This window comes from Pogonomyrmex barbatus, unplaced genomic scaffold (genome assembly GCF_055798465.1).
Source record: "Pogonomyrmex barbatus isolate J1 unplaced genomic scaffold, ASM5579846v1 scaffold1, whole genome shotgun sequence".
Taxonomy (NCBI): domain Eukaryota; kingdom Metazoa; phylum Arthropoda; class Insecta; order Hymenoptera; family Formicidae; genus Pogonomyrmex; species Pogonomyrmex barbatus.
In genome coordinates, this window is record NW_028297098.1 from 11,564,736 (window position 1) to 11,579,618 (window position 14,883).

Sequence of the window (14,883 nt, forward strand, 5' to 3'; positions counted from 1 at the left end):
ATGTCAAAATTCACTTATATCATTATTTCTGTAACAGGTTTTGTCTCAACATAGAAGTGAAGCAGCATTGAGTCAGGATCCAAGTAGGATGGGTCGTCGTTTTAGAAACATGCGGTGGTACCGAAATAAAAGATCATCACTTTCAATTATTTCTTTTTAATTTTTTAATTTTTTTCACTTATTTTCCGTAGGTGTCACGTATATTATAGATTTTCAGTGCTAGCAATCAATATCGCGAGGGAACCGCTCCAATCGCAAGCCCCAAAGAAGGGGCCAGATAAACCCTCCGGAAAGAAGGGGAGGGTGGACCCGAGTCGAAAACTGGCGGGGCCGCCAAGAAGGGAGGCCCTCCTTTCACTCGCCCTGGCCCCGTCAACAAAACTGGTTGTAAACTGATCGGTAAGGGTGAAGGTAAGGAGGAGTCAATGGACACCACGTAGACTCCTCCCCACGTAGGAAGCTCTGAATATCGAGCCCCCCCTCGAGAGGTGTGGAAGGGGATATCGTGGCCGCACTCTCCCTAGTAGGGGCGTATTAGCGCTACGGGGAGAGTCTGGAAGTATGCCGCTAGCGTTCCCGGACTCCCGCCCGTGTAACGCTGGTGATGCCACCGTGGAGTTTTAGTGGGTAGTGGGGAAAGTCATTTCTCCTCTAAGTCTCACACTCTCCCGGTAGTCTTATACCCGGGAGGTCAGGGCATAAAAGCATTTCTCCACAAAAGAAAAAAAAAAGAAAGCAGTAGTGTTATGGGGATAATAGATGCCCTCTTTTTATTAATTTTATTTTTGCATATACAAATATATGTACAAATTTTAGTTAACAATTATATAAATATATTAGAAAAGTAATGGATAAAAAATAATTAACCATTCTTGAGATCTAAAAGAAAAATTAAACAATCATAAAAAGGCTTGAAAGAGTCGGCGCAGTAATTGGAGCGCAATAATATATAACAATTTATTAAACGATAGTCATAAACTAAACACAAATAAAATTAAATCAAATAACAATACGTAATAATTAAATACGTATCGACACGTTTGAACCCTCTAGCGCAAAGAAATACCGTTTAGTAGTAGTTCATCCGTATACATAATCTCATACTCTCAATTGACTACAAAACCTGCTGACTGTCACATTTCCAAAATGGTCCAAAGTAGCTGCACGACTTAGAAACAATAAAAATATGGACTGATAGTTTCATATTTCAACGCAATAAAAATTTTTTCCATGAAAGATTAAATACATAAAATTGTCCAAGTCATAATAAAAAATTTAAAGATTTCAGATAGAGTCACATATTAAGAAATAACCAAGAATTAATTATGTCCACAGTTATTAATTTATTTCACTCGCTTATTTCTTAATATGTGACTCTATTTGAAATCTTTAAAAGTTTTTGTAACAACTCTAAAATGAAAAATGATTAAATTCTTTTTATTCAGACTTGGGACTGATAGTGAAGTTACAAAATCTGTATATGTGCGTGTGTGGATTGTTGTGCGCATGTGTGAGAATAAATATGTTAATATGTATATATATATATATTACATATATGTATGTATATATGTAAATTTAAATAGGAGATGTAATTTCACTGTCAGTCCCAAGTCCGAAAAAGAAAGAGGGCATCTCGTTATTTAATCATTTTTGACAATTTTTATTATAATTTGCTATCAATTATCAAGATATTCCATATAATATAAATATCGAAATTCGATATAATATAAATCGAATTTAGCAAAATGGTTCATAAAGAGGATTAATTAAAAAGTGATATAATTGATGTGTCATCGTAGTTTTAAGTTTTCATTTCTATAAGATTAAATTCTAAAGATATTAAATTCTTTTGTAACAAATGTTATAGTAAAAAATATAATCTAACTGAAATTTTACGATACAATATTACTCGCATTTGGCCCAACTTTGACTTGATTTTTAATTTAATGAAGCATAATTGACAGCGATTTTATAGCGATGCGGACAAAAATTTTATTCTATCACTTTATTTTAATGTATCAATTTTTTCTTAAGCCTGGCATTATTGTAATGATAATTTTCGGTGTGTACGAAGAAAAATAGATTAGAAAATGTAAAAATAAAACGATTCCCGATCACAAAATTATGTATACATTATACCGTTTTTTTGCCTTTTTTGGGAACTCAAAATGGATAATGTTTTAACTTTGCTGTCGAGTGTATTATTTTAACCTTAATTAACTTAAATAATAATTTAATTTAAATGATAAATAAATCCTTTTTGATTATCAATTTTTATTTTTTAATTATAAAAATTATAATTAATTATATTTTTTTCCCTCCCAATCTATAGCCATGATATTCTCTTCTTCGCTCCTGACCTTGGCTTCTCCTTAAGAATGGGGAATAAGAGGATGCTGCTGCTGCTGCTGCTGCTGTTGCTGTAGTTGCTGGAACGGCTGCTGCTGCTGTTGCAGCAATTGCTGCTGTTGCTGTAGTTGCTGGGACGGCTGCTGCTGCTGTTGCAGCAATTGCTGCTGTTGCCTTGCTCTTTCGCGGCAGCGTTGGCAGTAACGCTGTCGTCTGCCTGACGATTCTGTAACAAATAATTTATAAAATAATTTATATTTTATATCAAAATGTGCCTCCATAAAATAAAAATTATTGCTAAATATTCCGATTTTTTGATAATTTTGTCTCAATATTATGAAGAATAAATAAATTAGTTATGTTACGTAAAAGATCATATGTTATTTTGAAAAATAGCAATAATTTTTATTTACTTTATAATCACACAAACACTTTTTAAGTTTTTCATTTATACTTTTTAATGTTAATCTTAAAGAAATTAATTTTAGTATTAAATTTATTTAATTTCTTTTGCCAAAAACTTTTGTCAAAAACATTTTTTTGTGAAAGGCATAGAAAAGAGATATTGGGTATTGGAAATATTTATATTAAAATTATCGATTTTTATTTTAAAAAATTACAAAAAAATGAAAAATTTTATTTCATTTAATACTATTATACTTACAAATTTCTTGGTAGTGCGGAATTGATACCCACACCATCGTTTGCCACATCGTTTTGGACGAGGTAAACCGGCGAGAGTATTATAAATACCGAACCTGGAGGTGATAAGGGTATGGCTGGAAACATATTTGTAAAATTTTTAAATATATATGTATGTATATATATTGTTGCGGCCGTGCGGTATTCTGTTCGGCGCTGCTAAAAAATAATCAATATCAATCGATAAGAGTTTGAATAGAGGATCTTGACAACGCGTCGTTCTCCGACTGTTTTACAGATTTGACGGCCAGATTCCGCGGTGGCCGGACGCGTTTCTGTACCGTTAGTTTAATAAAGAGCGAGTTTTTCTTAAAACAGTGTTCTTCCTTTCCGAAAGCGCTCCGCCGAGTATCGCGATCACGGGAAGTAACGCCGCGAACGCGACAATATATATATATATATATATAGAGAGAGAGAGAGAGAATTATATATATATATATAAAGCTGAACACGCGTATTTAGAAAAACACACGCACACATAGTCACTCGGAATCATTATATATTTGCGCAGAATCGGGCAACAGGTATAACAATCGTACTTTCGTTTGTTTTTGAAACGGAGATGCCGTTTAATTGTTTCGAGCTGAGTGAATAATTGTCTGCGTGCATCCTTCCTTGTAAAATTTAGAGAGATTTAATTAATTATTGGCAGTCGGGGAATTATTAGCAACATTGATAATAACCCGGAACATTCAAATTGTAACTAAAGAGAGAATAATAATAAGACGAAAAATATTTTGACGACGGAGAAACGTCCCCAACAAAATACCCGGACAATTGATCTGGCAAAAGGAAGAGATACATTCGATCTCGAGATTTAGAGGAGTTAAGACGCGTCGCGAAATTTCACTTTTGTAAAGCCGGAGTTAATTAAGTGATACAATATGTTAACCGAGAATATATAATTCAGAATTCCGTCTGAATATAACTGATTTTTTTACACTCACCAATTCGTATCACCAAAATATTAGGTGTACAAAAAAATTCTGAGCTTTAGATTTCATACAACCGAAATAACAATTTAAATATATCTTCCCGTCCTTTTGCGGTTTTAAAGCGTTGACATTTGGCCTTCTAAAATGCCATACGGTTTGGCGTTTGATGTACATAACCTCAAAAATCAATAGTGTTCACGATGGCAATAACAAAAGAGCATATTCGATTTTCCATCCACTTCGCATTTCATCTGAAGAAAAATGCTGAAGCCATTGCAATGATTTGTGCTGCATATGGAGAGAACGCTGTAAGTCTACATGTAAAAGATGATCAAAAATTTCGCCAAGGAGATTTCAGTCTTGAAGATGAACCGCGTGCTGGATGCCCTCAAAAGATTGAAACGGATGAATTGCAAGCACTACTGGATATAAACTCTGCGCAAACTGAAAAGGAGCTTGCAGAACAGCTTGGCGTTACGCAGCAAACCATTTCCGTACGTTTACATACGATGGGAAAGGTTTAGAAGGAAGGCAGATGGGTTCCGCATGAATTGTCCGAAGACAACAAAAATCATCGGCGTGACACTGCACTCACTTTGCTTTCAAAGTTCCGGAAAAGATTTTCTGCACAAAATCATCACAGGTGATGAAAAGTGGATTCTTTATGATAACCCTAAACGTAGAAAATCATGGGTTGACCCTGGTCAACCTTCGACATCGACGCCAAAGCCCAATATTCACGCCAAGAAGATTTTGCTTTGTATCTGGTGGGATTGGAAAGGTGTATTGTATTACGAGTTGTTACAACGGGTGAAACAATCACGGCAAACCGCTACCAACAACAATTGACCAATTTGAGCGATGCATTAAAAAAAAAGAGGCCATTTACTGGCCAAGGACGTCGTAAAATGATCTTGCTTCATGACAATGCTCGACCACATGTTGCGAAAGCGACTCAGGACCATATCTTTGCGTTAGGCTGGGAACTTCTCCCGCACACGGCGTATAGCCCAGACATGGCGCCTTCCGATTATTACCTATTTCGGTCGCTGCAGCATCATTTGGCTGATACACATTTCGTGAGATTTGAAGAGATACGAAAATGCATTGATGATTTTATCGCTTCGAAGCCGGTGAACTTCTATCGTTAAGGAATTCGCAAGCTACCCAAAAGATGGCAAAAGATCGTTGATGCAAACGGGGAATATTTCGCTGATTAATATTTTTTTGTTTGTTTTTGAATAAAGATTGAATTTTACAAAAAAAGCTCAGAACTTATTTGTACACCTAATAATATTATTTAGTATACACAATAATTACCACGATTTATTTCCTTTACCGGTTCGACGTTACAATCCATCGCGATGCATAACCGAATAACAATTGATGATCACGCTGCTATGCATAGCACAGCAGCGTGGTAGAAATAGGTGAGGCGCTTTTGTTTTTTAGGATCGCAAAGGACATCTCGAGTTTTATAGAGTTTTATAGAGTTACTCACTAGATATAGTGTTCGGTGTGCAAAAATTAATTTTTCTTCTTTATTCATTTTATTAATAATGGGAAAAGTTAAGAAAGCATGGATGAAACGCATCTTTTTATCACATAATGTTTAGTTCGTCAACATAACAAGAATCTTGAATATTTCGAAAAATTTCTCTTCTGAGAATTGAAAAGAAATAAAGCAGATACATCGCATGAATTAGATGCATATCGAAATGAAGAAAATATAGATAACAATGAATCGATATCGCAATCTCTTTCAGATATGTCTCATTCATTCATAAATATATATACAACGACACACGTCTAATCAAATGAAATAATAATTGATTTTTTAAATAATGATTCTGTCGGATCTGTCGGATGTTCGAAAATTTTGTGAGAAAACATATTCTCCAAATAAAATGCATATAAATATGGATATGAGAAGTGTAATTGATAAAGATGAATCAATATCAAAATTGTTATCGCATGAAACATTTCCTCAAATTTCTGTTAATACATGTGCTGTGATGGAGAAAAGTAAAATGCAAAATAATATTGAAGATGTCAAAGATGTCAAAGATATCGAAAATGTTTGCATGTCGATGAGAACAGTGATACAGGTTGTTTGCGTTCTGCAGAGGTTAGTGAATGATGTCTCAAGAATTTTGGATACGTTTACGCTGAATTGCAAAGATTATCCACTCATTGGCTCAATGAATGTCGTCTTACTGTTCTCTTATAATGAAAACAAAGCGTTATGGTCTCAAAACCCAATATGTTATATATGTTATATATATATTTTGTGGACTATCAAATGTGTTATTTCCAAGATAACTTTTGGAGTGAACCGATAAATGACAAAATATTGAATGTCAATAGAGGTGCCGTATGTGGCACTTTATTGACAGGGACTGGTTACAAGCAGCTTGGAGAATTTCTTGCTGCTGTGAATATTCCGTGCATGAACAATAAAATTTATATTAATTAAATAATAAAATGTCGAAAGTCTTCGCCGCCGCTGCGGAAAAAGAAATGTGGCGAGGAGGAGAAACGTTTAACGATTGAAAGAGGAGATATAATAGATATTCCACATATACCCGTAATAACAGACGGCTCATGGACAAAGAGATCTTATCGCAGTGGTAGTTTTGATTCTCCATCTGGAGCAGCTATTATTACGAGATATTATTCTCAAAAAGTATTGTTTGTTGGCGTAAGAAATAAATATTGTGTAGTTTGCGCAGGAGCAGCTAAAATTAACATAAACCCTAAGAAGCATGCATGCTTTAAGAATTGGGGAAGTAATCAAAGTTCTAGTATAGAAAATGATATAATCCTGGAAGGCTTCCGATATAGTTTAGAAATGCATGGATTAATTTATAGTAAATATATTGATGATGGAGATAGCAATGTAGCTAAAAATTGAGAGATTTCCCACCATATTCAAATATCATTGTGAAGAAGATTGAATGCACAAATTATTTTCTTCGCAATCTTTCTAATAAAATACGCGAAGCAGGGAATACTGATGGTAGAAATCTTTCAAAATTGAAAAAATGTATTACGAATAGCGTTATAAAGATTCAGAACGCTGTCATAAAGGCTGTAACTTTTCGCTGTAATAGCAAAGCATCTTGGCAACAGAAAATTGTAGAATTAAAGATTTAAATAATATATCTAGTCATGTATTTGGTGAGCATAAAGGTTGTGCTTCGCTTAAATATTTATGTAATGAAGAACGAAAAGAAGGCAAAGAAAATCTTGTACCTCAATTACAAATGGCAGGATTATATTTCAAAATAGAAAGCGCAATGAAACGCATTATAGATAACGTGGATAGTTTGTTACATTAATTTACTAATAATTCCGTTGAAAGTTGCAATGGAATTATTAGTAAATTAATTGATGATAAACGCATCCATTTTGCTATAAAACATTCTTATGAAACGCGTAAAAGCATCCAGTAGTGCAATTCAATACATCATAAGTATTGAATTCTGCTTGTCGTGCAATGGAAAAAGAGCTACCCGCATGTGCGAAAGTAATAGAACAACAATATATGACTAAAAATTTAAAACAGCATGAGCGAATATGCGCGGCAAAAGAATTAGGTCTTTTCATTCATACTTCGAAATATGTTGCCAAGATGTTTAAAGCTGACAAAGATTATGGACCAATGTTGAACGGCAAGGTATTGAAGACAGTATGTACGAACAATTAAAATCTACTCATTATGAAATGTTAATGGAGTGTTGTGCGGGTCGTTTCGGGGATCGATCAAGGAGTCGGCGGGAAAGAGGCGCTCACTACTTTGTTCGATACTAAATAAACTTTATTAAAAAACTGATACAGGTTGTCCTTGTTAATTCGGACCGCGACAGACGTGACGGCACGGCGGATTTCGACGACTCCTCTCCTAGTATCGGTCTCCCGTTTTTATCCTGTTCCAGGCGGCCGGTCCTTGCCGTGTCATCAAAATGTTCGTCAGCATTCGCGGTATATTTCTGGGTCGCGCGGCGGCTTTCCGCGTAAGGGCCACGCAACCCGGTTAGCAGTTGCTTCACGTGGAACGGTTACACAATATTTGCGCGATTAGCATGGTAGCGTTGGTAATCGCTATCGCTTGATAAAATAATAATTCGTCGGATATCGCTTGCCGCAATCTGCTTTGTCAGCGGTAGGCGTGATTACGTTCTCGGCGCTCGCGACAGGAGCAACAGCGCAGTCGTGTCGTATTGGAGTATGCGCGGGGTCAGCATGAGAATCCGCAGTGGCATCACGTATGACAGAAGCTTCTCATCACTTCAAACTTTGGAAAGGTTTGCAGCAAAAAAGAAACAATTCCGTGCCAAAATCTTGTGAAGATTATTATGTATCCTCCTCGATTAACGAATGCAGCTATTGAATGAGGTAGAGAAAATGAATCTGTAGCACGAAAGCAATTACAGGAGGAATTGGGAGTAGAAATGATTGATTGCGGACTCTTTATTGACGAAGAATTTCCATATCTTTCTGCATCGCCTGACGGCATTATTGGAGACGATACGATCGTTGAAATTAAATGTCCTCATGCGGCGCGACAAGTGTCTCTCATCGATGCTTTATAAAGTTATGAATATTCATCGCATTTTTTGATAAGATGAATCAAAGACACGCGTACTATTTCCAAATACAAGAGCAACTCCACATAACGCGAAGATTATTATTGTATTTTTATCCTGTGGATGCCTTTAGGATTAAAGTACACAAGATTGTTCAGCGTGATGATACATTCTGAGAGAAAGAATGCTATCACAGCTGAAACGATTTTACGAGGACTGTTTAGTTCCTGAAATAATTGAGTAGTAGAACCGCGAAAAATACCAATACGGGAACACAGAAAGCACACAGAAAGCAGTTCAAAAAAAAGAAAGAATATCATTGAGCGAAAGAGAAACATTCGCTATATCATAAAATATAAAAATTAAAAAAAAATGAAAAAATAAAAAATAATGAAAATCTTTAAAACATTAAAAAAAAATATCTTAATTATTAATCATAATATAATTTATTTTATAATATAGCGGAAAACGTTTGTTCACTCTTTTTTGTAAAATGATATCTTACATAGAAAGAGGAGGTGAGCAAAATTCTGCTTGTTACTAATAATTAAAATATTTATATATTGATAATTGTTTATTAATTTTCTGCTTTTAAATTTTGTTAAAATTTGAAAATAATGCATTGCAAATTAAATTACAATTTGAACTGAGAAAATAATTGCGTTGCAAAGTATTTTTTATTATACATTATTAAATTTGCAATGCATTGTTTTCGTAAAAACACAGTAATAAGCAGAAAAATAAAAAAGATATAAGAAAATAACATTATACAGAAACACACATATTAATATTATATTATGCAAATACAAGTAAATTATAATCAAAAATATTTTAAGTTTTACTAATAAGTGCTTCTCGCTATGCGATTGAAGTTACTTTGTGACGCGATCACTCAGTTTGAATTGCGATCCAATTTATTAATTCATGTCCACACGGAACAAAAACCTCCAATGGACGTCCATTAAAGATCCATCATGGAAGTTATAACCTCCATTGGATGTTATAATCTCCATTGGACGTCCACGAAACCTCCATTAGACGTCTATTAGAGATCCATAGTTCCGCGTTTTTAACCTCCATTAGACCTCTATGTAGATATCTTATGGAGGTTGTATGAATCAATTATAGATGTTTTATATTATTTTGAGTGTTTTGTGTGTGTGTGTGTGTGTGTGTGTGTGTGTGTGTGTGTGTGTGTGTGTGTGTGTGTGTATGTGTGCATATTTCTTCTTTACTCTCCTTTTCTTATAAAATGGTGTTCAAGATATTTTTTTATTGTTCTCTTTTTATGGATTTTATCTCATTATGAATTGTAACGTTCATTTTTTATTTTATTTATTTCATTTATTCAAAATGTTTTTCATTTTTCTATTCGAAATATTGTTTCTTTTTTCTGCACGATTGTTGTACCTCGTACGAGGATATATTTTTACAGTAATCATATATTTCAAAACTTTCATTCGATGATTATAACACTTATGATTAATATTCAACCATCCAGCATGACTTTTATTCGTAACATGTACACATTCAACTACAATATTTTGAAGAAGGCAATTGGTCTAATAATGTTGCCACATACGTATAAATGTCGGGTGATACCCGTTTGACCACGTCCCAATCACTAGTCACTCACAGGGGCCGGCGCCTAAAATTTTTCCACTGTTCAAACGGGTCAAACGGATGTCACCCGTAAATGTCATTAATTGTGTTTTTGTAATATTTGTAAACGCAGCAGTTGGTCTTATTAATTTTGTTACTGTTGGAACATCTTCATCCTTATTTGAGTATTTTTGAAATTCTATATATTTTTCACTTGCTGTCGCATCCATGGGAGTTTTTATCATATCATTGCGGCAATTTTCATAATTAGTTTTTGCAAAATTTCGTCGTGCCATAAATCCAGCGAAATATGCAATAGCATTTTCATCATAACCACACAATGGATTTATATTTTCTATATCTTCAAAATCTATATATTCGCCCACAAGTTCTACATCTTCCAAAAATAAATCGCTGTCAAAGTTATATTCTACAATGGAAGTACTTATATTGCTCATGACTTTTCTACTTCTTTAGTGAGATGACTTGATTGAGTGATAAGAACCTCATTTTTTGGACATTGAACATTGCCTTTGTTACTCGTTTGGATATATCCTGTTGAAAATATATGTCTAATGGATAATCGTATCATTCTTGCTGTTGGATTTAGATCCTCCGCGTTGTCTAAGTCTAGAAAATAAGTGCTCCATCAAATCTTAGTTACAGAATCTTGTTGCAAGTTCAAATCCTTCAAATCGATTTGCAAGTCTCTCATAAGTTGCAAGAATCGCTCATACAGTTAAAACAAAGCCTCTAAAACAAGGAACTTGTGTTATTTTGTTTGGTGATTTTGACCATCTCGAGCACCAATCAGTAAAATCTGTTAACAAAATATTTAAATTAGGATTCTTGGAGGACAATGGTCGTTTTCTGCCAAATCTAACTTTAATACTATAACTATTACAAGCATCGATAATATTATTCGATAAATGTTCTGCAAAATCGGCAGTTATTTCCCATGTTTCAGTATTTAATTCTTTTTCATGGCCAGCTGTTTTTATCGCAACTGCGAAAATATGGCTAAATAACTGGAAAGCTCTTTTAACGTTCGTCGCTTCGAAATTATTCGGACAGAATGTGCGCTTCTGTAATGTGAGATAACAGATTTAAGCTTCCTTTTGTAGCATTATCGATAGACCACATCATTTCGAAATCTGAATATGATGCAACTATTTTTCCATCACAGTAAAACTTTATATGTATCCTCAAGAAATTTACCAATCTTTTTCATGTTTGTGTGTAAAATATGGTTTCTCTGTACTAATGCCCAGTTAAGCATAAGCACTCTGATTACTTGTGCATGTACTTCGCATGTTAGAAGTTGCACATCAACTCCTGTTTCATTTAATCTATCTAAGCATTCTTTCACTATATTATAATATTATTATATCTGTTTTCATGCATTCCCGGTAAGAAATATGTTAGAGGTTGACGCCATGGATGCGCGTTTAAACTGTTTAAACAGAACACGAAGACACATTTAAATTTATCTGATGATCTTCTGGTAATTCCAAAGACTGTCGTTAATAGTAAAGATAATTAATTAAATCGAGTAACATTTTTGAGAAAAAGTTGTTAGATATCTAATATCCTGCCGAGAGAATTATCCGTGTCCCTTTCTGTTGTTGAACATATTCTCGATTTGTTTTATATTACATATCTTTATTTAATCTTTATTTAATTTGCTACGAATATTATTGTTGTTATATATAAAACATTGTCATAAACATAAACATAATAGATATATGATACAGCAAGGGAGGTTCGAGTCATTATGCAATTGGAAGAAATGAGACAGAAGATCGTTCTTCTATCTGGCAGCCGAAGCGAAAACATTAAGCGCACATGATTTTTCTTCAATGTGCGTGATTGCCAAGTTTTTCGTGCGTTGGCATCGTTGACTGACCACGTGTATCGCACGATCACTTCAATCGACTGTCGAGGTATGCGCAGAGAGAAGCCTTTCATCGCCAAAAATGTAACTAAATGCATCATTTGTTCTTTCCTTTTATTAGAATATTACCAAATAACACGCGTATCTAAAAGGCATCTTATAAAGGCATTCTCACAAAAAATGTACGAGTAATTTTTTTCGATCTAGCGAAATAGATTTTTGTTTAATACACTGTGTTCGGACACATTCACGCGAATACATATCGATGTAGCATGTACTCGCACCACATCTATTTCACGAGACATTTTATCGGCAGTGTCGCAAAATAGATGTGACTTGTAGTTCCAATTATAGACGTAGGCTCAATTATAGACGTTGGTGGCGATAGTGTATAGCAATTTTAATATCATTAAATACATAATTTTAATATCATTAAATACATAAAAATATCATTAAATGATATTTTTTGTTCCCTTTGATTTCTTCTACACTCTCACTGCGGCTCGTTTCCCCTAGTTCTGGGACACCCTGTATATTGATTGCAATTGTCACGTACATGGTAATATTTTTAATATTCTCATCTCAAACATTTTATTTAATTATTAGGTGACAAAAAAGTTCTGAGCTTTAGATTTTATACAACCGAAATAACAATTTAAATTTTATATATCTTCCCGCCCTTTTAAAGCGTTGACATTTGACCTTCTAAAATGCCATACGGTTTGGCGTTTGATGCACATAACCTCAAAAATCAGTAGTGTTCACGATGGCAATAACAAAAGAGCATATTCGATTTTCCATCCATTTCGCGTTTCATCTGAAGAAAAATGCTGAAGCCATTGCAATGATTTGTACTGCCTATGGAGAGAACGCTGTAAGTCATAGTACATATAAAAGATGGTATCAAAAATTTCACCAAGGAGATTTCAGTCTTGAAGATGAACCGCGTGCTGGATGCCCTCAAAAGATTGAAACGGACAAATTGCAAGCACTGCTGGATATAAACTTTGCGCTGAAAACTGAAAAGGAGCTTGCAGAATAGCTTGGCGTTACGCAGCAAACCATTTCCGTACGTTTACATACGATGGGAAAGGTTCAGAAGGAAGGCAGATGGGTTCCGCATGATGTTGTCCAAAGACAACAAAAATCGTCGGTGTGACACTGCACTCACTTTGCTTTCAAAGTTCCGGAAAAAAGATTTTCTGCACAAAATCATTACAGGCGATGAAAAGTGGATTCTTTATGATAACCCTAAACGTAGAAAATCATGGGTTGACTCTGGTCAACCTTCGACATCGACGCCAAAGCCCAATATCCACGCCAAGAAGATTTTGCTCTGTATCTGGTGGGATTGGAAAGGTGTGTTGTATTACGAGTTGTTACAACCGGGTGAAACAATTACGGCAGACCGTTACCAACAACAATTGACCAATTTGAGCGATGCATTAGAAGAAAAGAAGCCATTTACTAGCCAAGGACGTTGTAAAGTGATCTTGCTTCATGACAATGCTCGACCACATGTTACGAAAGCGACTCAGGATTATATTTTTGCGGTAGGCTGGGAACTTCTCCCGCACGCAGCGTATAGCCTATGGTGCCTTCCGATTACTACCTATTCCGGTCGCTGCAGCATCATTTGGCTGATACACATTTCGTGAGATTTGAAGAGATATGAAAATGCATTGATGACTTTATCGCTTCGAAGCTGGTGAGCTTCTATCGTCAAGGAATTCACAAGCTACTCGAAAGATGGCAAAAGGTCGTTGATGCAAACGGGGAATATTTCGCTGATTAATATTTTTTTGTTTGTTTTTGAATAAAGATTGAATTTTACAAAAAAAAGCTCAGAACTTTTTTGTACACCTAATATATCATATTAAAGGAATTGCAAATATGATTACATACATTTTTACTTTTGTTAAATAATATTCGTTGAGATAAGAATATACCAGGTGTATGCATAAGTTTTTTCCGGTTTAACTAAGAGATGTCGCCAGCGAAAAGTACGCAGCGTATTAACTTGACACATACATCATTTGTTCGTCTGACATTTAAAACTACAAACACACACAAGTTGAGTCCGCCAAAAACTAGCGTCTTTGTTTTATCATTCAGTGATCATGTCGGATTTTGTGCCTGAAAAAGAACATTTGCGGCACGCATTGCTTTTTTTATTTAATCAAAAGAAAAAGGCTGTTGAAAGTCATCGTTTGCTGGTAGAAACATATGGTGAACACGCTCCATCGATTAGAACATGTGAGACATGGTTTCGACAATTTAAAAGTGGTGATTTCAATGTGAAAGACAGTGAGCGCTCTGGTAGACCACAAAAATGCGAAGACGAGCAATTGCAGGAGTTATTGGATGATGACCCAACTCAAACTCAACGGCAATTAGCAGAAGCATTACATGTATCACAAGAAACAATCAGCAGACGTTTACGAGCAATGGGAAAGATCAATAAACTTGGTAAATGGGTCCCACACGATTTGAATGAACGTCAAATGGAAAATCGCAAAGTCACTTGTGAAATGCTGCTTCAACGCCACGAAAGGAAATCATTTTTGTATCGAATTGTGACGGGCGAAAAATGGATTTATTTTGAAAACCCGAAGCGAAAAAAATCGTGGCTTTCATCTGGCGAAGCCGGTCTATCAACACCAAGGCCAAATCGCTTCGGCAAGAAGACCATGCTCTGTGTCTGGTGGGACCAGAGCGGTATTGTGTATTATGAACTCTTGAAGCCCGGCGAAACCGTTAATACACAACGTTATCGCCAACAAATGATTAATTTAAACCACACATTAATCGA

General features: G+C 35.0%; 1 protein-coding gene and 2 pseudogenes across 4 annotated transcripts in view; 2 read left to right on the top strand and 1 right to left on the bottom strand.

The window, feature by feature from the left end:
- Positions 1-2,257: 2,257 nt before the first annotated feature.
- Positions 2,258-14,883, bottom strand: part of LOC148938138 (uncharacterized) — a 129,371-nt gene continuing 116,745 nt past the window's right edge. For all 4 annotated transcript variants that reach the window (XM_089084152.1, XM_089084115.1, XM_089084248.1 and 1 more), the window contains 2 exons: positions 3,014-3,128; positions 2,258-2,575 (listed from right to left, as the gene is read on the bottom strand). In XM_089084152.1, the coding sequence (XP_088940278.1) occupies positions 2,305-2,575; positions 3,014-3,128 (386 nt within the window). In that variant the 3' untranslated portion in view covers positions 2,258-2,304. The remainder of the gene's footprint in view (positions 2,576-3,013; positions 3,129-14,883) is intronic.
- On the top strand, positions 4,089-7,645 carry LOC148938139 (uncharacterized; annotated as a pseudogene).
- LOC148938140 (uncharacterized) lies at positions 7,621-9,570 on the top strand (annotated as a pseudogene).